This window comes from Falco rusticolus, chromosome 13, assembly GCF_015220075.1.
Source record: "Falco rusticolus isolate bFalRus1 chromosome 13, bFalRus1.pri, whole genome shotgun sequence".
Classification (NCBI taxonomy): Eukaryota; Metazoa; Chordata; class Aves; order Falconiformes; family Falconidae; genus Falco; species Falco rusticolus.
In genome coordinates, this window is record NC_051199.1 from 23,007,708 (window position 1) to 23,031,412 (window position 23,705).

At 36.0% G+C, this 23,705-nt stretch overlaps 1 protein-coding gene across 6 annotated transcripts in view; it reads right to left on the reverse strand.

The window, feature by feature from the left end:
* Positions 1-23,705, reverse strand: part of NAALADL2 (N-acetylated alpha-linked acidic dipeptidase like 2) — a 504,243-nt gene that overhangs the window by 94,847 nt on the left and 385,691 nt on the right. For 5 of the 6 annotated variants that reach the window (XM_037406785.1, XM_037406787.1, XM_037406788.1 and 2 more), the window contains one exon: positions 249-395. The exons of the other annotated variant lie outside the window; for it this stretch is intronic. In XM_037406785.1, the coding sequence (XP_037262682.1) occupies positions 249-395 (147 nt within the window). The remainder of the gene's footprint in view (positions 1-248; positions 396-23,705) is intronic. 6 annotated transcript variants of the gene reach the window in all.

The following is a 23,705-nucleotide window of genomic DNA, read 5'->3' on the forward strand; positions in this document are numbered from 1 at the left end:
TTTAACATAATGTCCTCCAATTTTTTTCCTTTCATTTGTTCTAAACATTTATCTGTTTGAATACCATACGCCTATAAAATCGGTCACTTTGAAGCTCTGTGATAATTTGCTGAAGATCTAAAAAATTCCAGTTACAGGAGATAACCTTCCACTGCATGAGACTTGTCACGCACGCAAGCATATAACCTGACACAACCTAATTCTATCCTTCCGCTATTTTCAGTTTGCCCATTTTTATTCGTAACTACCTCTGATGATTTGATGTCCTCATAAGAAAACTGCATGGCAGGTACTCCAAGATGGTTGATGAAATAATCTGAATCTCCCTGTATCTGCACAGAACTCACATTAGACCCTGGACATCTAGTCTTTTCCACACAGTTGAAGCTCTGGCTCTGAAAAACAAACACAAATAAAAATTTACTTACTTATTTGCAACCAGACTCGAAACAACTTGTATCAGTATCTCCTTTACACAGCATTCTTTGGGTTAAACATTTTAAGAACAGGCTGAACTTGCACTGGTGCAAACAGGTATCAGCTGATTCATACTTAGCAGTGAGCGAGTCTACGAACGTTTCACCCTCTACTGATAGATACTGCAGTCTTTGGGATCGGACACAGCAGAGAACGAAGTGTGCTGCAACATGGCTGAGTCTTTAAAAGGACAAAGAAAGTTGTACCTAATTGAAATGGCAGGAGGGGCAAGAGAAGGAGCCTTTGGTAGGCACATGAACTGTCGCATGCTGGGCAGGAGATTACCAGTCATCATGGTGCCTTTTGGAAGATGTTCTGAGACCCTCAATGGCTACTAAGGAATCAAATTCTTGTTCAGTAAATAGAATGCTGTCTAACAACAAAAAGTTGAATCTGATAATCACATTCAAGATATTTATGGTCTATGAAATGCTGGCAAATGTAAAGAATTTGCTGCAATTGCAGAGCAGGGGTTAAGAGAAAAACAGAATTAAAAGGCTAAAGATACATAAATACACATTTCTGGGTAAAGTGCTTAAACCAATCCTAGTCAGTGACATGTCTGTATTTCTTTCACATGAGTATTTAATGGTGAAATCTTAGCAAAAGAACTGTAATAAATATAAGGTTAAGACTGGAAAACAAGCCCACACTGAGTGCTACGTACTAGTGTAGCTCTTAAACACATCAGGCAATTAAACACTTAATAAAGAGTAGGCGCAAAGGCTTTCAACATGCAAATAAGCTGCTTCTTTTAAAGAATGTTAGAAAGTTCAAATACTAGACATTATTTATATTTAGCTAACAGTTAATATAGTATAACATAACTTCTTTGGACCTACCTAGTAAATCACTAGCTTGCTACAAGAACAGTGTAAGATTAGTTCTCCTTTAATACTAAAACATACCAGATTCTGTAAAGTTCCTGAGGTTAGCAGAAAAATGTTTTAAGAGTTAGAAATCTTGGTTTTTTTCCATTTTTAAATTAGCATAATTATTGCTTCACACTTTCATTTCAGTGCCATGAAGAATGCAATTGCACGTTACCTAGTACAAATAAGAGCTGCAGATTCTCACACAAAACTATTTTTAAGTACCTCCAAGAAATAGCTTCCATTTCATATGTATTTTTAAAAGGTGCCTATATCACACACTTTTTGGATAAATGTTTCTGCTCCCACCATTCTTACATACATTCACAGCCCTGCAAGGTCCATCCATGAAGACTGAGAGTTACAGTTAAAACTGAAGCAAAAGATAACTTCTATATGTGCAGTCCACCTCTAGTAAATACTATCTCTTTAAAAGCTATCCATGGAGCACCATGACACACAGCACCCAAAAATCTGGTTCTCAATGGCATAGTAAGAAATAAGGAATATCATAAATCGAAAATTTATGTAGCATTAATCTTGGGTGTCATTTGTAAGCCACAGTTATTAAAACATTGCAGGCATTTAACTCTGGGCTTTTTTGGGAGTGTTTACATTTAGATTAAGAGTTTTTTTAAAGTTTTCAAACCTGAAGGCACCTTCTTAATTACAACTGTTGTTCCTGTGTTTCACTCCTCTTTACACCATTCTTGAGAAGGTTTCAATCACATTGAGGAGGTATTTAACATCACAGTATTGCTGTTCAAAGTCTCAATAAAGTCAGTAACCTTGCTTTTTAGAAACCAAAGCTACAACAGAAACAGCAGAACCCCAAACCATCTACTACTTTCAAAAAGTGTTTTTAAATTACCACACTATCTTCTACAACCTTTCCCATCAAAGCCTCTGTACAGCACACATCCACACAGAAAGGCACATTTATAATTTTATGCATATATATGCACACAAGATCCATTCTGAGGTGTTTGCTCCTTTCAGGAATTAGAAGATATTTAAGCATCACACAGTGTACTATACTACAGTGTAGACTAGACTGTCTCCTAACTTCCCCATACTGCCCAACACATTTGGGCAAGTTTCATAAATGGTGAGTAGTCTGTTCTTCCTTTAATATTTAAAAGTTTACTGAATGATGTGAAACACAGGTTTTGGAGTCAATAGGAAAAACCTGAAATAAGCAAAAACCCCAGAGTTGTCTACCAAAGGAAATCACAGTTAAATGACCAAATTAATCCCAATAAAACTGGCAAAACAATTCAGTATCAGAGAAGACAAAAAGCTGAAGAATCAACGATCCATAACCGAGCTGCATACTACATGGAAGGATCTTGCCTTTCTAAAAATATCTGATCCTAGCTCTGTGTAAACACAATGGCAGCAAAGCTCTTCAAGACTAATGCTACTTGCACCTACTCAGGCTAAGAATTTAAAGTATTGTGACAATCCAGAATTCATTTTCAAGGACTAATCAACAGAAGGGATATCTTGCAATGCTGTAAGGACCATAAAAATCTTAATATATACCTCACAGAGGTAAGGATATTGAGCAGGGAAATTAATGTAACTTTTTCTTTTCCTTGTCAATCTAAATCTTTATACCTTTCACTCTACTAAGTGAACACTAACCTTTCATCATCTCCTACATACCCATATCTAGAATTTGTTATGGATATTTCAGAAAAGGAATATTGTAAGCTGCTGATTGGAGGTATAAGGGTGGACGTGGAATTATACCTGGTATTCCCAATTGGAGAGGGGGTAATAGAGGGTAACGGAAAACAAGGTTTCATGCAATGAGTAACATCTCACACAGCAGAGTATGCCAGAAATTTTTAATCTTTGAGAAGTCAACTGGTGTAACTGTACAAATGAAGTTCTAAGGCATTTTCCTTTAGATCATCTCGCTATACCCCAAAACTGTTGGCTAATTATCAACAACATTAGAAAGCTGGATCATCATTGTCATCTATTAAGCAGATTAGGTTTCCCCTAAAAGCAATCAAGGCTATAGACTCTGCAGGGACACAGCTAATTAGCAGAGTATTTTGATATTGTTCCCCTTTCTGTATTGTTTGTAACAGGTGAAAACAATGGTAGAGTCAGTTAATTCTGAATATACATGAACCCCCACTTCTGCTAGCATACCAGGAACTGAAAAAAGAGACACCCTTTTTTCAGAAACCCAAGCCTCATTTTTAGCCCTTCTACCCCTCAGAAAACACTTTACTATGTTTTAACTATTCAAAAAGACTCTGCTAACATTTTTTCCTCACTATAGAAACGGTGAAATATTTTTTATGTAAGAAAGTTTACCTATGGAATGCTTACAGATTTAGTTAAGAGGACAATGAGATACGGTACTTTTAGTTTTTTACATAACCATCCTTCAGGGTATAGGATTTATATTTTTATGACATCAATGTTCAATTCAATAGTGTTAGCATCTTAAGAGTTTAACTGCTTTGTTCAGCTTTTACTGTTCTGATACACAAGCCCCTGATAATGACAAGTTCAACAATAAATATTTAACACTGCACTAATATGGGAGAATGCTTTATTTGCAAGATACTGTTCTCTTCCAATTTATTTTTATTGTTACATAGACTCCACAACATCATCATCTTCAAGTCTTTGGCAATGGCTGCAAAGTTCATGTATTGTGTTTTGCATTCATTAAACAACTGAAACGTTTACCAAAATTAATGGACTTTAAGATAAAGAATAACAATGTCCTGCAATTAATAAAACTTTCCCATCAATGAAGTGTTGTTAAACTAAGAGGGAAGTTTTTAACTTAGTCACTGCAAGAACAACAACCCACCATATAGCACGTCATATATGTAGCATACAATAACAAACCAAAGCAAGTAAGAAGTTGAAGGAAATCAGCAAACCTCTTCCTCTAACTCTGACTTACAGTTATAAGAAAAGAAAAAAGAAATTGAGGAATAATTTCCTGGAGTAAGATGCAAAAATGAGACAGTCTTAGCATGCAGGACGATAGCAGGCATGGGAATGATGGGAGTGGGATGGCAGTAATCAGGTGGTGGGACATTTTAGGAATCTGCTTGCCTAAATACAGGTGTCTAATGCGATTTTAGATGTTGCGAGGCATCACAAAGACTTAAAGCAAGTCACACGGGAAAGTTTTATCGTACTGGATCAGCATCTGTAGCAAGGAAGTATATCAAACCTCAAATGGGATTAAACTTTTTTGATAATATGACTGAACTGAGTTCCTTTATTTATACAGATTTTCTTGGCAATGACCGGGCAGCTCAGCCTTGTATTTATTATTATTGTTTTACAGGTAAAATTAACATCAATTAAGTCTAATATAAACTGCATTTTCAGCATTAAACCCAGCAGCCAGAGACATAACTGAAGCCATACGTACAAACGCCTGTTTATAGGACTATTCCTACAGATACTGGCTATGTTAGTAGTTGCTGCTTTCATTTCATTTCCACCTCATCCTTACCTAGAAGAACCATCCCAAATCTGTGTTTGATCTTTCCACACCAAAGACACTACTGCTGCTGACACAGAAATTAACTTCAAAGTCCACTTAGTTAATCAACTGGAAATATTGTTTGCGTATCATGTGAAATACTCTCCTACCAAAATGTACAAGCACTGTCTCAAGTCTTTTTCAATATGCAGCAGTCAGGAAACCAGGAAAAGACCATCTCCCAAAATTGCAACTGCAATTTACAACAAGCAGGACAGCCTCCATGCTTGGCAGCAGAATGCCTGATCCTTACTGCAAGCCAAGCAGGCACCAATGCAGAACAGAGATGAAAGACCGACCGTGAAAAAAATTACTGCCGCTAGGAAATGGAGGTTGCTCCTAATTAAAAGACTATTAGGGGATGTGGGCCACAGAATTGACAGAGGTGGGGGAGAAGATTACACCAAAGCACATACCCAGAAACACAGGATTTTAAAGCATTTTCAACTTCTTCAATGCCAAATAATTTGTCAGTCATCATATAATAGCAACTATGTATCACTCTGGCATTCTGCTTTCCCTTTCCTTTTTTTTACTCCCACCAACTAATCTGCTGTTTTTGCATGTTTAAATCTAAAATGGTGTCATTTACAAAAAAAACCCTCTTCATAATCTAATAATCTGATTAATTTTAATTCTGATAATCCACAAAATCTTTCCTTTCATATCTGCAAAAAACAATCTGTGAGTTTCCAGTTTGGAAAAAAAGTTTAATTGCTATGCATTACTTCACCAGTTGTAGTCAGGTCCTACTTAATGATCCTTTAAATGTTAGCTTTTATGTAGGCAAAAAACCAATAATTAAAAACTTTAAAAAATGCATCTGGAATAAATTATCAGCAACATGCTCTGAAAGAACTAACTCCCTGCTGTAGAGTAGGCAAACTAGATTTCTTCAGCTGGTTAGCCTTACAGTAAAACACACGTAATAGCACTATTTAGATCACTCAGTTGCTCAGGCTGGTCTCCGCTGTGTCAATCAAGCCCTCCCTTTAGATTGGAAGGAAATCAAGCCATGTGGTTAGACGGTAATCAAGAAGTGGTTCATGTCAGTGCAAGGATGCACATGATATTCGTAATTGAATAATTTTATTTCTCTGGAGTTCATTTTTGTTTTCAGCATCATGTTACAGGTTTATATTACAAATTTGAGAAAATGAAGAGTACCATATGGCCCATTAAAAACATTTAATTTGGGTTAATGTTATAAAATAGACCTGACACATCTAAAGTATAATCAAGTGGTACTTCACTGCAGACCTTATTCTACCACTAATTAGAGCTAAGCATTTATAGGTATGTTTTGCTGCAATGTTAAGATTCTGGTACAAATAAAGGCCTATATTAAAAAAAAAAAAAAAAAAAATCCTGGCCATTTCTATAGTTCACCTTCCACCTAGAGACATGGACATGTCAGCTCTGGTTACCTTCCTTCATGCGACTCCAGCTGAAGTTAAAACCTGAGCAGCTTTTGAAAATGGATTAAAACTTCTTAAGTTGTTTTCAACAGGACAAATAAAGAACGACCAATTATTCTTACAATGTTTTAGTGATCCCAGCTTAAGAACTGCAGCCAGGAAGCTTATTCTTCATGAATAATCAACCTGTATTTCTTGAGCTGAATCACCACATGCCTTAGTAACTGGTAAAAGGCATTTAAGAAGCTGAAGTATGATAAGACCATCTAAATGAAGTAAAATTATCTAAACAAAGAGTCAAAGACCATGTAAAAAATGCAAAAAGCAGCAGATTAGCATCTTTATTACTGCAAATGTGTTACGCTTAATCATCATCAACAGGTAGGAGAGGTTAGAGAAGCTGCATAGGAAAGGATTCACAAGTATATGTGTCTCATCCATAAAAAACCTGCTACACTCTGACAAACAAATCATTAGAGGAAAAAAGTCTGACAGCTCTTAAAATGTATTATTAGCTGTTTGCTTACCTTGACTACAAAAATCTATTGAAAAAAAATCGTTGGATTTCTAGGCATGTTAATTTTATGGCAAGCATACTACTGTGTTCTCCCATCTGATTATCTGGTTTGGCTATAAACATCCTGCTTTGCTTTCTGTCTTTGTTGATTGATATATATTGCTATTAATGCAAATCAGCTGTTTATAAAATTATTTGCTTCCAGCTTATGTGTATTTTCATTTAAACGTGTATGAGGCTTTACTGAAAATATCTACAATCGGAGCATTATTAATTGACCTTTAAGGGCAACATGAAGACCCATAGTGAAACTGTTCTGTAGCACTGCAAAATCAGTCACAGAAAAGATGCATTTAACTTTCAGAAGTTTTCCCTAGCTTGAGTTCTTCGATATTATCACAGTTAAATGAGAGATGTTCCTTGCACACAGTCACACAGTTGCAGTTGAGAGGACTACCTCATCACTAGGGAAAAACAACTCCCACAAGAGCTAGTGTTTATTTAAAGACACCAGGGACAAAGATTTTAGCATCATCTTATTTTTTTCTGATGTCCATCGCAGTGTAGGTGATTCTTACACAGATCACTGCAGCTGCCGGATCACCATTAGCCTCTTGGAAATTCCCCAAGAAAGTTCTCTATGTTTTCTTAGACAAAAGCACTGCATCTGGAAATTCCAACAGTAAACTGTTTTTTTAGCCTTTGTGGAAAGAGTATTTTATTGTCACGAGCAAAATCTGCCTCTTAGATGAACCACGTGGCTTTAGAAGAACTGTTCTTTGAAAATGCATGCAGGTATCCTGCGTAACAGAGAAGACCTTTTTTACCCAGGGGGACAAAGGGAACTGAAAATTGTGACAATTACAGTGCTTTTAAAAGGTCAGATCAAACAGAGGTTTCCCAAGACCCAGTTCTGATACCGCATTCAGATTTCTACTGAACCAAGGAAAACTCAGTTTAACTATGCAACATAAGGTGCCAGACCTAAAACTCCAGTTTTACATTTCAAAAAAGCATAAAATAATATTGGCCTTTTAATGGTGACTTAAGAAAAAAAACTGGGAAACTATAATACCAGCCATTATAAAGAAAAACATGGAGAAATACGTATACTTGGTGTGAAGTATTTAACACTGTTGTTACATGCTGTACTACAAGCTTATTTTTTATTTAGTTTACAGCTACGAAACAGGAGACAAGCATAAACCTGTATTGCTTGTTCAGGGCTTTGTTTTCTGCTAAGCAGCATTTGCATGTTTTGAAATCATTGTCTTATTTTTTAAAAAATGTGACCATAAGTGTAAGGTCTGCATAATAAATGGGACCTCACAGGACTGAACCATGCTTTAGATGCAAAGTTTACATCAAACTGGCAATAAATACAAAAGCAAGGTAGTAAAAAATTATATAGTGTAAATTTAATTTCCTGTACTGGATTTTTTCTACATTTAACTTTATCTACTGACAGTCTCTTTCTGATTCCTGATGTTTTTTATATGATACTGAATTACATTTATCCTTCCTATGCCTAAATTGAAGTCATATGCCTGCCTCATTAACTCAGATACACTTGTTGCCAACACCCAGTACAAACTGCTAGGAATTTTAATGGCTTTTTTAAGGGAAGTAAAAATCAAGCAGGTATGCTCTGATTTGATACAAGAATTTCAGAGCAATCAAATATTTAGAACTAAAATTACATTGCATAAATTATCTAAAGTGGCAAGACTGCAACTGGAAGGCCATCAACAGTTCCAAACATCTCAGTACCTTAAAAATATAGGGAGTTACAAGGTTTAACAAAAGTAAATAAGAAATTACATAACACAGCTATTGTGGCTGTGTTTCTCCAAAGTATCCACTTACCCCAGACTCCCACACTCAACAACCAGAGCAGTATTGCATTAAAACTTCTCCCATATTTTTTCATCAGCACAGATAACAGCAAGCTCTCCAGCACCTCAGGTAAAGTAACTTTAAAGTCAATTTCCAGGACTACAGGCTTAGACTCATCATTCAGTGTACTACTTTCATTTATGGCACAGTTCAGAAAGCAGTGTATGATTGTATTACATTAAGACGAAAAAAACAGCAGAGAAAATACTGTATTAACAGAGGGAACTTGTCTCCAACTCCCAACACACTCACAACATTGGGTGCTTTTTCTACTTTAGAGCTTATATTTTTAAATCTAGTTTTTAATCTAAACTATTTCTGGGCACGGAATGGTTGCATTTGCAATTAAAGGATGCAGTCAAACCATTTTTTTATCATGTAAAAAGTAATACTTCCCTGGACTTAGTGGTGTTCAAGCTTTTTTCCCCAGGTATACAGTACCAGGAACACTGGTCAATGCTAGCTGTCACGTACATACTGAGGTACTGTGAAACCTAGGTTTAACAAAATGCACATTAATCAGTTTTAGTATAAAACACTGATAAATTGGGACTTGATAAGAACTGCATGACTTTCCTAATGTTTTGTGCTGTAGTAACATTTGTTGCTAATATGAAAAAAGTGCTTAAGTAGGGAAGAGGATTAGGATTTGACAAGACCACATTTTCAAACAGTTGATATTTTATACTCCATGGAAATAGCTGTGGCTTGTAAATCATTTTAGATGCCTAAAGGCATTCTCATTCTATCATACATACAGACAGAAAGACTGTGAACACGTTTCCGTGTATTCTAACGCTGTGATGATCAGGTTCTGCCATGCTACTCATTTTGGGATGCATCATTCAAACCCTCCAAATGGATATTAAATAATTCATGCCACTGAGATTACAGTCTTGCTTCTCCATACCCCAAAGGAAGAAAAAGAAGAGACAAGTTACTTGTCCCTCTAAAGGGGACAGATATGTATGCTCACTCTATTATTTGAAGAGTTATTATATATCGTATTTCAAGATCTCATAAGTGTCCCAAACAGGACAGTCATTGCGAGGTTGGATGTTAAATGAATATACAGTAACATGCTGTTCACGAGTTTTCAATATGGTTACACAAAAATAAAAAATTAGGAGAGAAAGCTTCCACTACATACTTTCCACTAGAAGTGAACTAAGGCTTACCTAGGAAAGTAAACTATGAAAGTAAATTTATGGATTTTTTTAATGATCAATACTAGCCCTATTAGTATGCACAGTACACATCTGCAGAAGCTGTGTTCATCAGCTAACCAGCTGGCTCAAACTACTCCATCACTATCCTACCTTAAAAAAACACCAACCAGCCAACCCCCGCCACCGCCCCCCCCCCCCCCCCCCCCCCCCCCCCGTGAAGTTTGTACTTGTATTGCAACACCGAATTTTAGAAGTTAGGCCCACAGTTACTTGTAATATGGATACTACACATTGTATCTACTCCAATTTATATTTCCTCAAACTGTCAGCATTTGCATGTCACACTTTCTCCTCCTGAACTACACAGTCCTCATGATCTGTAGTATTTCTACCAGAAATGGTTGCTAGCACTACTCCCCCAATACAACACTTGTCAAAGTGCAAATCAGCTCACGAAAGACATTCTTCTGAGCCTTATCATAAGGCTGACCCAGAAAGACAGATGCATCAGATCTGCAGTGAAAGTCAGCCTGGTGCCCTTTCCCCGTGCAGTGGAATGTTTCAGTGGATTGCTGAGATCAAGAATTTGCTACTTACAAACACAATGTAATCTAGTGTGTCACTAGGGGAAGAAAAAGAAAAAAAAAGCTCATTTTTTTCTATCACACCTGTGAACGTATTACGTGCCCCACATTCCCCATGCCTCCACAAACACTCTCAGTACCGAGTATCATACCAACTCTTTTCCTGTACCTACGGTTCCTACTGAATCATACTGCATATTTCTAACAATATACACAGAGGCAGGACATCCCCACAACAACTATAGCAAGTGGAACAGTCAGGTTTTTAAATTGGAAGATAAATTTGCAGTCATGATTTCTGTTTTGTTACTGTAATCAAAGACCAGAGTAAGTTCAATTGTAATATACACAAATGAAGACATTTCTTTGGAACAGAACACAGAAAATCACATGTAACACTCTGAATGAACTCTCTTGTCACATCGGTAAATTATTGCAAATCTCCCCTCATGGCACCACCCTGGAATAAGGCCAAAGTAATTTACTGCTGGCAAAGCTTTACCTTGCCCTGAAACCTCTGGTCTGACATTTAAACTTCCCGATAGCAACTATGCACGCACAAATCACTCCCTTCCCAGTCACACACACAAAATATTTTTCATTCTTTGGAAGGGAAAGTCACTCCTATTAGTCCATACTGAGCATGAAGGTCAATAAACTACCATCATATTTTTCATAAAAAAATATCTTCTGGACTTCAGTGGGAACTGAGTAAATGGAATAATAATAGTACTTGCACTTAAGATATCCAGTATCTGTATCAATTGCATTTTTCAGAAAGATCATCATGAAGCAGATTTATTAAAGTGTGCAAGACAGCACCACAAATACTGGTCTCCACGCTCCACTGGGAGATAAATTAAATGATCCAAAAGACGTTAGATGATTTTATTTTCTACAGCAGTGGTGCAAAAAACCCCCCGACTTTGGCAGAAATGGAGGACTGTAAACCCTTACTTAGACAGTGTAATGCTCTGATACTTTCCCTGACTGGATCCTTCTAACTTTTATCTACTTACACCGTAAGTAAGTATCCTTGATACTGCCTCTGTACTGGACAGGAAAACAACAGCAATCAGGAAAGCAGAAGAAAAAAAGCTATAAAGCAGGGAAAGCAGTAGTGCTACCACCGTCAAACAACTTTTTCTTTCTGGTTTCCATAGAAATTTACTTGACCTTGGTTTCAAGAGCTATGAGGTATTAAGGCTTGGGAAAACAACTTCAGATAATTGAATAAAATGTGATTTCAGATAGACACATGAAAGTGATATAGTCCAAGTAACTTTGAAAAGGTTTTCACCAACATGCAGGAGCCAACTATTACCCAGATCTCATCATACACCCAAATGATGTGTTCCTTTGTACCCTGAAAAATTAAATATCTGAGATATTTCCAAAACTTATGTATGCTATTGAACAGGAATATTGTAATTTCAAACTAATGTAAAGTACTGGAGAATTAAAAACAATTTTAAATTTTGTTCAGAAAATGCGGGGTTTCATTGTTTACAAGGTTCTAGGGTTACGTCATCACTTTTTCATAACAAGCAAGCAAATCCCAGAAAGCCTGATAATGTATTTTACTTCAGAATTTATTAGTACAGAAAACTGACAGCTTCTAACTACTGCACAATATAATCTAAGAAAAATATGTATTGCATTATATTTCAGGCTTAATCCTCCAGACTCTGTTCTTCAAAAGTTAATTTTGCTGTTATGAAATCAAACTTTCTGAAACAATGCACAGTATGCAAGGGAGAAATGTTTACACTGCACACATTGAGAAGACAAATTGACAAATGCAGTAAAGTGCAATCTGCAGCTATTTACCTTTATCAGGAAAGAGTAACGAAAGCTACAAATACGTATTTTTGAGAATACTAAATAATATACTGTCTACATGAACTTTCAAATGTGCAGACTCTAGTCAGCAGCGTGGAAAAACGTTACTTCATGGCCCAATATTTTTTAATGGACTAAAACTATTGAATGACATAAAGATGAGCTCATTTTTTGCTCAATATTAAATTTTTCTCTGTGCAGTGGCATCTTGCACAGTTTGCATCTCTGGCCTCACTGCTTTAACTGTATATGCAAATAATTTGATGGATATGAACATTTCCACTAAGTTCAGAAGTATTATTCATAGATACAAAATCAAGCACACACATACACACATATTCAAAATATAAACAGGTCGAAAGTTCCAGGACATGATTTTCATTGTAGTGCTTGCTGGTACTTAATAGAAATCACATGTAAGAACGCAGCTGTATTTAGCAATATCTTTTCTGTAATGATTGAGAGCTGTGGCTCTGAAGCCAAACACAACAATTACATTGTCTGCCTTATCCTTTTATTTTAAGAAAAGGAATATTCTTTTACTGAGATCAGTTGCTTTCACGTGAGTAAAGAATACCATATATGAAAAAAACCCAAACAGTCTATATATAATGATACTATGAGGTGAAATAATTCCTCTTTTCCAAAGTAATTTGTTCTAATGTTTCACTGTTCACACTCTCAGAATTGTGGTTTTTAGTTCACATGTGAATCCGTATGGTTTTATTCTCCAGTTTTTGATTCTTATGCTATCTTTTATGTTTTACCATTCACACACTTAAAGAGCAGTGATTTTCTAGCCAATAAATAATGAAGCTGTTGACTAGTACTGAATCTAGTGCTGCTGCCGGAAAAAATGTTGGTAGGGAAATTTGCATTCAATGCTGATCCTCCATTGACAGGTAATACGTCTGAAGATCTATCAGTCAGCATGTGAATTTGAAATCCATGTGATTACCTACTGTCCTAAAGCACTGTTTTTATTGTGAATTCCATAGAGTACCATGCAAGAAGTTCCATAAAAGTCTGTGCTGCTACCTTAAAAAAATAAACATATGATTCCTTCAAAAGATGTTTTAAAAATAGTTTCATGATGGACAGAGGTGTTCTGTGAAAAAATTCTGACTGGCATTAATTAGCCTCCTTCTTCTAAATCCCGTTTAAATCAATTATCACTTTATTTTATATTAGGTTATTATAAAAGTTAATAAATTTCCTATTATCTTGGGTTATTATTAAAATTAATCAATCTGCAGTTACACAGGTCACTGCGATTCCCCTTTGTAATGCTGATTAAACTTTAGCACTCTTCTAGCTTCTGGAACAATCTTAGCCTCCGTATTTCAGTGCACGTAGCTCATTTAGCCTACCGTTCAGTTTTGGTACTCTGGACTCCACTGCCTGATGGGATCTAGGAACTCTACAGAACAATTATTTCAGCTTTCCTCTTCTTCGGTTCCCTTATAGGATGCTACACCTCTTTAATAACTTCCAATTATAGACTGTGCAAAGTTAAAAACTTAATGTTTATGTAGCAAGACTGACAAAATTACCTATAGTGTCTTCTATGGTTTTTATGATTTCCTATTAATCTGCAAAATACTAGTCATGTGGTAAAAGCTAATCCAAAATTCAACTGCTCCTTTAGACTGTTTTTGTGGGTTTTTTTAAGAAAAAATGTTAACCTGAGACTATAATTTTTAGAGGTAAATCATCAAAGCACTGAATTGTTATGCAGTTAACACTGAATAAGGTCAAAAATTTCTACTGTCTCTTTTGTCCTGCATGTCTTTAGAAGAACGAAAATTAAAAATAAATAACAAATCTGCCTCTGATTTCCACTATTCCCCAGTTCCATGGAAGAAAAATCACCTTACTAACAGATTTCAATCTGGTACTAACCATACTTCATGAAAACATAAGAAATAAGAAGATTCTATCTAGAAATTGCTTCTGAAAGTGCATTTTTGAGCTAAAGCTCACCCACCCAATGAAACAGTAACTAGTTCTACTGGTCTGGAGATTTCTACTACTTTTCTAAAGATGCTTGAAGTACTAGCTCAGAAAACAAGTAGATATCCACTACTTACAAACACACATCAGATTACGACCAACCGAACAAAGATGCATGCGCTTTGCAGCAAATCTTTTGTACCTGTCATTCTCGAGACCACATAAAGAATGATCAATGTATATATAACTTCCCTACAATGAACAATCTTTTTAATACAATACTTAGACCAGACTGAATCACCAACACATTTTACTGTGTGCTCCAACTGCAAAATGTTTATGAACAGAGTAAATGTACCCATTGAAAAATACGTGCCAAAACAGTTACGTGGGTATTAAAATTCTTTACTCTGAATAGATAATCAAATCCCAATCTGTCCTAATTTGCTATACGGGCCAAAATTGGTCAGGCTTTAACATACAGAATCTATCTCAATACAGTCATGTTATCAACCAACCAATTTACAAATGCACTAGGTCCCCGAGTCTCCCCCTGACAACTGATGTGTCAGTAATGCTGAGAATCAGCTGGCATGGGAACAGAAATTCAGCTTTTCCTATGCAACCAGTCTAGAAGCTCAGGCTGATGTGTCTTCCTGAAATGCAGGGCCGCTGGTGCTAGGCCATTTTTTAATTTCTTAGCCCATTTTCTTAGTTCTGCCCAGGCTGAGGGAGGAGACCCTCTAGACATCCTCCATCCTAAAGACACAAACAGCTCAGTCCTTTGCAATAGCTTTCTGAATCCGAGTAATTATTCAAGGCCTAATATCTTAACAGAAAGATGGAATGAAAGATATTACAGCAATGTATTGAAAGAGCATTAAAGAACCTTTTATAGCAGGAATTATTTTCAACGTAGCTGAAATACAGTGCATACTAAGATTGATTAAAAAAAACCACCCTAACAAACCTTTCTCATTCATCTGCACAGCAAACCTGAAAACAACAGTATCTCAGCATTTCTTAGCCAAGTCTCCCTACTGGTATTTCATCTTCCTCCCTTCTGCCAGCCCTGACTCCTGCTGCTGCTTTGCCCCTCATGGTTAGCATCTGCGTACCCTGGTAGCACTTTCCCTACCGTACCTAATGTAGCCAGGGCAGACAGCTTCAGCGTGTAATGTGTGTTCCTCAGAGAATGTGAGTGTGGACCTCATGCATTGTGAAAGTCTGTAGATTAAAACAACTGAGCAAGCAAGAAGTCTATTTGAAGCCTCTGGACCAAATTTTTGTTTGAACTCAAATGGTTTTAAAAGAAGACTGCTGAAGCCTAGTATCAGACTCCCCCAAGAGAGTCCAGCATTCACTGACACCAGGATGAAACCTTATTTATGTGGTTGTTAACAATTATTAATTATTTTTTTAAACAAAAAAGCAAAAATGAGTAATCTGATTTCAAGTTTTTGAACTAACACCACTGCCTGTCAGGAAGGTACTTTAGCAAGTGCTGCAAAAAACCTTTAGAGACAGCTACCTAACTAAAGAAGGAAATAATTTATAAAAGTAAAGCAAATATTACCATAAAGCAATAGAAAGCTCACCCAATCGGGGATCAAAGAGAAGTTTACTTCCACATTAACCAGCTTAAATCTTAAATATTGGACACGTGCATACTGCTTTCAGGTCACCTACAGATCAATAAGAGATCTGATGCAGAAAAGGTTTTGCAAACCATTTCAAACAACAAATGAACTCAAGAAAATAAGGGTCAGAAGTAATACAAGAACAGAAAAGACTACATTCAAAAAATGTCATTCAACATTACTTTGTCATTTAGAGAATTAAATGTATTCCAACATTTTCAACATTACACCTGAATTCTGTACTACTTACACCATGCAACTGACTCCAACTGCTACTTCTTAAGTACTTTTAAGATTAACAAGTGGACTTAATGCCAAATGTTTTAAGAGTGCCCAAATGTGGAACAGAAGATTGAGAATTCATATGCCTTTGATAACTTGTCCTAAGATCTAGATTACATTCCCTCCTTTGCCTCCTTTGTGACCTTGTGATGAAGTTCTACTCATCTCCCCATATTTCACTTTACCTTTAGTAAGAAAAGCAATCATTTTTGTTTTCCTCTACTGTTAGTCTATCCTTTATCTTGGGATATAATTTTCAAAGGCACAAAGGCCAATCAGAAAAGTATCTTCAACTGAAAGCCAATTCAGCTTAACACCTTTCTTTACCTGTATCTGAAAATCTCCTTCATGCTTGAAGTGCTGTACAATCAGAATTGGAATCTGTACTAATTTGAAACTGTTATATCATCATCAATACTAAATTATACAAAATACTCATTTTTGGTGGAGGAGACCGAAGATAGCCTTAAAATGTTAATGCATGATGCAAAAGCAATGATCCAGAGGATGCTCTGGCTAATTAACAAGCTCTAGTCTCAGACCTGGAATGATAATACTGATGAAAACACTGACAAGCATTTCACGAAAAGACTCTTGTTGGGCTGGTGCTCTACAGGAAACAGAGGAGGAAGAAAAAAATATATCTAGGGAAAAAATCATAAAGATCTGAGTTCATGCAGTCAGAAATGTTGTTACAGACAAAAATCTTAAGGGTCAGTGTAAGTAATCATGCTGGTATAGTTGATACAGGTAGCTCCTGATCTCAAAAGGGGGATAGCCAAGGCAGCGTATCACACAGAGAAGCGAGGGCTGTATCACTGCTTTTTTCAGCAAGGAACACATCCCTGTTGCTGCAAGAAAGCACTGGCTAATGGTTGCCACCAAGACAGATGCAGTGCAATTCTTTCAGGACAATATGGGAACACCACGGATGTGCTGAATTAATCTACCACAGAAGTTTTCAGGATTTCCAGCAGAATCCTAGGATCTGCGTTCATGCTGTCTAAGATTCAGAGACTACTTAAATATTTATGTATTTAGCTTGGTAGTCTTTCAGCAAAATTACAGTAATTGGAAGGTATTTTACTCAATAACAATGGGATTCAGTTAACATACCTTAGCAGTTAATTACCAAGGACTATACGGTACTCCCTGAAGTAAAATAAAATACTAAAAAAAAAAACCAAAAAAAACCAACCAAACAACCAACAACTCAATGTCAGAGAGTACTTTGGGAAAAAAGCACCAAGTCTGCTGGAAATCGAGACTTCTGTAGTAGCAGAATAACCTCAAATATTTCCCACATTTCCACATTTTATCCCACTTTTACGTAAGTGTGGCTGCGCTACTCCTCATATAATTCCTCTCAGTGTACATTAGTTTATAGGAAACCAGAATAAGGACCAAAATATTTACACTAAAGCCCAAGGCAAAGTGTGATCTTTGTGGAGCATAAACACATTGCCTCAATTAAAGGTCATGTATGAGCTCTCCTCCTTTCACACAGTGTTACAGCTCTTTTTTTAGAAGGTCATAGATAGGCCATGAGTTAAAAGAATATTTTGCCTTGAGCTACTGCATTGCTTAGTATAAGCAGTGCTGCACAACCCTCTAACGATACATCTGCATGGAAGAATGCTGCACAGTACTTGTGCCTGCTTTGACAGAGAAGTACGGGATGTCAGAAAGAAGAAACAATCAGAGAAGTTATGATTGTTTATTTACCACTTTCTTTTAAAAGAGGGTTTACATACTAGAGCATCAAGCTCAGATGTCAGCAGGCCTACAAGCTGCTTTGGGAACGCTAGAATGAACAGACGCTGCCAGAGCAGAAGCAAGACTGCTCAGCAGAGTAGGCAAGAGTGAATTTTTCTACCTTAAGGACTCTTATCTTCATCATTAGGGCCGCAAAATTCAATTAACGGACTAAATAAGAAATTTAAAATACAAAGTGAGGATGAGCTTTTCAGGCCACACCTCTGATTAAAGCAAGTAATCCTCGTATTAGGGGAGAATCACCAACCTCCCCCTTGCTCAGGAAAGTGCTGGCAAAGTGCCACCCTAACATTATCTGCTCAACCATTTGTCTCCTTCCTCTATGCCTTAATACGACCTTATAACTTCCTTTGTTTTCAGGAAAAACATCTTCCCGCCACACCAATGAAGTACTGAAACACTCTATCCTGCACTTCCAGATGCTGTGTAGACAAATCAACTTATATGGACAAGTACTGCCCTTGCATTGATGTAACCTGACCTGTTCAGATAATACACTACTATTCTGTTTTGTAAGAATCAGATTTTGAGACTTGTAAAAAAAAAAAAAAAAAGGAAATAGAAAAAAAACCTTGAGTGTTCATACAGAGATACTTCTTCTACCTGACACTTGCAGAGATGGCAAAAAAAAAAAAAAGTGTGGGGGAGTGTGTATGTGGTGCCAGACAGCAACACACATGTATGGCATAAATACAACAGTCAAGAATGAACAACACACAGGTCAATACGCTATTATTTTCTTTGAAGCAAAAAAATGAGTTGGTGACCTAAAATTACAAGCTGCCATATGGACTTGCCAGAACTGTTGAACTGATTAATTCTGCACACAATAATTTAAAGTACCTGATAAAGAAACTGAATTGGGCTGCCCTGCTATGATATTATATATTTCTTGCTTTGATTACCTGCCATTCAGGATCTCTCTATCACTCTTCTCTCTTCAAAAAGACATGCTACTACACTTGTTTCCACCACGACAGTTCTTCTTAACTTAAAATACCCACACACATCATCTACCTTATCTGACTTTTGTCTCACGTGTTCATGTGTAGGGTGAAAGAGTAATTCAGGAGAAAAACCATGAAGTTAAACCCAAGCATTTAAGTACCCCTTAAGAATGGTAAAAAGAAAGATGAATAACATTGGAATTAATTCTAATAAAGTGTAGGTGATACCCATCTTAGCCTTTTCTTTCTTGAAAAAAATGGATTACTTTCATCACTCACAAGATAACTAGTGTCACCTGTCTGTCTGTCTAGCTAATACCAAAGAGAACCAGTTTTTGATGAGCAAGCAGGATCAGATGCCTTCAGTAGCTCTGCCAACATGAATGTAATGCTTTTTTCATGGAGAACACAAGCCATATTTTTTAGTGCTGAAGCAGAAAACTCCGTCATTTTACAGGGAAATAAACCAGAAGCCAAGACCCAATTCTTTCCTGTCTTATAACAGTATAAATCAGGGAAAATATACTGAAATCACTACGGTTACGGCAGTTTATAGGAATACAAGTGAAATTAGAATTCCAGCCTCAACCTGTTCTCCATTATAAGAACAATGAGACTGAAAAAAACCACAAGTGCAAACAGAAGGCCATTTTGCAGAATAAATGAAATATGCCCCAGAATTGTGAAACTAACATCTAGGCACTAATATTTTTAAAAAAGGTCTAAAGAGAATCAAAACAAAAATTGAGATGTACACATGGGTAAGAATTAAAAAAAGCATGATAAACAAGAAGTTCAGATGAGAAAAGGCATTTGGATTAGATGTGCTGTTCTGAGATTAATTAAGCTTAGTTTATTAACATGCTTTTGGTTTCAGGTTCACTCACTAGTCAGCTACTTTGGTTTACAAAGCTATATTCCAAATACCCTTTGCTCTGAAGAGGCATTAAATCACTGGATAACAAATCAGGATACTGTTTTTAAAAGGAATACATGCATACAACAAACAAAAGCAAGATACCTATTTCTACTCTTGGGGTTTTTTTCTGATTAGCCTCTCTGTCAAGTCACTTTGACATAGAAATATTCTCCTGCTGTTTTAGGTCATTGTAAAATATTAGTTGAAGTGCAATGAGCCTCAAGAGGTAGACTTTGGCAAAAAACAGGATTTAACAGAGACTTCACTTGCTTGTCCAAGATATCAATTATTTTAAACACTAAATTTCATACCGATTTTGAGAAAGATGTATCAATTCCTTGAAGCTGATATTCACTGTTTAAAGTGTGTAATTTTCTTTTGTATATAATGATAACTTTTGTTCAACACATAAAAAGACTGTCCCAAAAAACAATAAAGATCACCAGTGGAAGAACGGGAAAAGAAAGATTAATTTTAAACTGTGATGACTTCAACATATGAAGAAAATTTTCTAAACAGTAGTGTGATACAAAACAAGCACAGATCACATGAGAAAGCTGTAGAATCTTGTAGACTGAAAACTGAAACACATCAGAAAGACTTATTTTTGCAGTAGGATGAAGAATTGCATCAAGTGATTGCTTGAAGTCCTTAACAGTTTTGGTTTTGTATCATCAACGTGCTTTACATAGCCATTTGTATGTGCATTTTACCTAATCACACCTTACGTTTGAAATCTGTAAAATACAATTCTCATTTCCTTTATAGAAAAAAAAAAAGAAAAAAAAAGAAAAAAAAAAGAAAAAAACAAACTAAGCAAACTACATCTTCGTGTTTCATTTACAACAATAATCCATTAATTTGCAGGGAGAAAAAGATTTTATGCCATTAGTTTTTCCCCAATTCCTCAGAGCCACAAAGAAGTATCTACAGCAATATAATTGGTTCCAAAGCACCCTCAATTCTGAACATTCAGTTCCATTTTAGCTGTGCAGGCAACTGTTTTACAAGCTTACTTGAAGATATAGTTTTAAGTAAGATTCACGACACTTTTGTGGCGTTTGGAGTTATTAAATATTTTGATAGACAACTGCAAATAACCACCACTACTTGTTTTAAATGAAAATCATCTCATTACACAAAGCTCGATAAGCAGACCAAATGCAGCAAACAAAATGCAAACAATAGCATATACCACACAAGACAAGCTTTTTAAAAATAATGAATCTATGACCAAATAAGATGTTTTAGAATTAGCGTGAAAGAGAGAAATTTAAAACATGATACCACTATGGAGTTCATGTACGCTAGCTACTGTATCAGCTTATCCTATATAACATTCTGTTCTCTTGTTCATAAGTTATTACTTGGTAGACTACAGCTTTATTGTTTCAGAGTTAAAATGACCTTAAATTTTCCTCTCATCCTAGTGCCAACTTGAAAGAATAAAACAACTTAAAGTATTTTTGTATTAAATTTTGTATGGTGCGTGGTAGCCTAAATTACTACTTCTTTCATGAATTTCACCCTCCTTAATTTTGTGAAAAAGTATGAAATAAAAATGTGCTAAACTTAGACGTTTTTAAAAAGGTATACTTGACACTTGTCCATTTCATGAAAGAAGCTTTAAAAGATATTTGAGTATTACTAATATTTCAGAACATATATATACTAAATAACTATCAGTGGAAGAAAATGTGGATAAACTAAGGATAACTTTGCCACAGATTTTTAGACATATTTTTGGATTCCAGACTGCATTAACCAAAATTAGAAGGTGATCCTGAAAATTATAGATAATCAGAATGTAGCAAATCCCAGTGTCACAGACACTGGTAATGTATGAAACAGCAGGAAGACCATCTAAATCTCTATTCACACAAACCCATGAGTTGTTTATTAATCTTCAAAATAAATACTGTTTTTCTTTTCCGTTCAGACACAGAATCCAACTATTTTCTAGGAATGCTCAAAAGCCTATGGAAAACCAAAATCAATAGCAATAAATTAGAACTTGATCTGCAGCTTCTTATAAATCTTTACAACTTAAATTGAATGTGATCATTCTCATGTCAGAGAAAAAAAAATGAACATGTTTAAACTGCGAGGAAGCTAGTTTCCAACTTGATTTTGTGTGTGTGTGTTTTTGGAAGATTCCCTTCTTCTAATGCCATATTTCCTGTTGAAGACAGAACATGCAGCCTTCTTCAAGTAATTATACAATAATATATCAAATCAAGACTGAGACATGGTACAAAGTTAAGTTGTTAGTATCTCTCCTAAATGTTAGAAGACTCTTCTTGGAAGAGAGCCTAAGCATTAAAGTCTTAAAATAGATGGCTACAAAACAGGTTTTGAAATCACCTTCAAGGCTCTGTCAAGAGGCAAGGCTTTGAACTGGACGACCTTTTACCTGCCCAAAGAAAGCTTCCTGCAGAAACTTCAAGAAAACCATTTCCTGGCTTTTTTCTTTTCCTGACATCACAGATTATCAGCTGTAAAATTCTTCCCTGTTATAGTCAGTGAATTCTCATTCTGTGTGCACTTGAAGACAGGAGTAGCAATATTATGGGAATTATGCTCCTTTGACTCATTAAACGAAAATGCATCTCAACTACATTACTGATTAAAACCTCATGAATAATTTGGAAAATACAGAGATTTTTCACATATATTTGATTAGTTTGAAATTGCTTCTGCAATTCTCTGGTAATTCAAATTTCCAGTTTATGAAGTGTCCTGATAACCTCCATTCTAGCTCTGTTTAGTAGTTTTTCACACTGGACAAGACATCACCAGCAGAATATTCTGGTGGTGAACAGATGAATTGGACATGCAAAATTAATGAACAGGGAACCCTTAGAATAGTTCAAGTGATGCTTATGATTATTCAAGCTATGACAGCTTTAAATGAATTTTAGATGAATAAATTTTGAATCACTATATACCATTCCCTTTTTATTTTGCATGCATTGTTTAACATCACAAACTTTGGGAGTGTAGGATTCATTGAAGGCTTTTACTAAGTTCTTCCCAACAACGGTGCCTAAATTTAATACGTAAGATTATTTTTTTTTTTTCTCCTATGGATGACTGGCACTGAACTGGTCAGATGTTTTTCTTGTTTGTTTGGAGTATGTTTTGGTTTGGCTTTTTTTTTTTTTTTTTTAATGTAGTTATTTGTTACATGTTTATGCCTATAGAATAGACAGAAATATTAATTTAATGGCATTTAAAAAATCAGATTATTGTTTTCACACACACGAAATGTAACCGCACTAACACTGAAATTAAAGGGACACTTTGGGTGATAGATTTACAAGGTTAAGATGTAAACACTCCTGGGTACTAAAACACAGGCAGGCAGCCAAAACGTAACAATCACTGTAAGTTTAAGGTGATTTCTAAACCATTCAGATTATAACTTTGTTACTTCAGTCTATTTCAAATGTAATTCCATTTCATATATAAGTGAACAATCAAGCACTAAATGAAGCCAGCTCATTACGAGTTCAGAAAGACACGGCTGCTAAACTGACACATGCACAGCAACCGGACTTCCTGAGCACGTCTGACAGATCCCGCAGGACACGCTGGTGAATCTGAACACTCAAACATATGTAAGCGTCCTCCTCTATGCATGCATGACATGGGCCCATGTTGGAAGAGAACTTCCAACCTCAAAACCTATCACTGTGAGCAGGAAGTCCATGATGTTTACTGTGCCTATTTCCCAGTGGTGCTCAGGTCAATGTTTTCAAGTTAGGTATGAGTTTAGTATTCTACAGACCTATTTTTACTCTTCCTATGAGAAATACTTAAAAAAACACAAAACCCAAACATCAAAAAAACCCCATCCCAGGTTTCTACAAATCTATTTT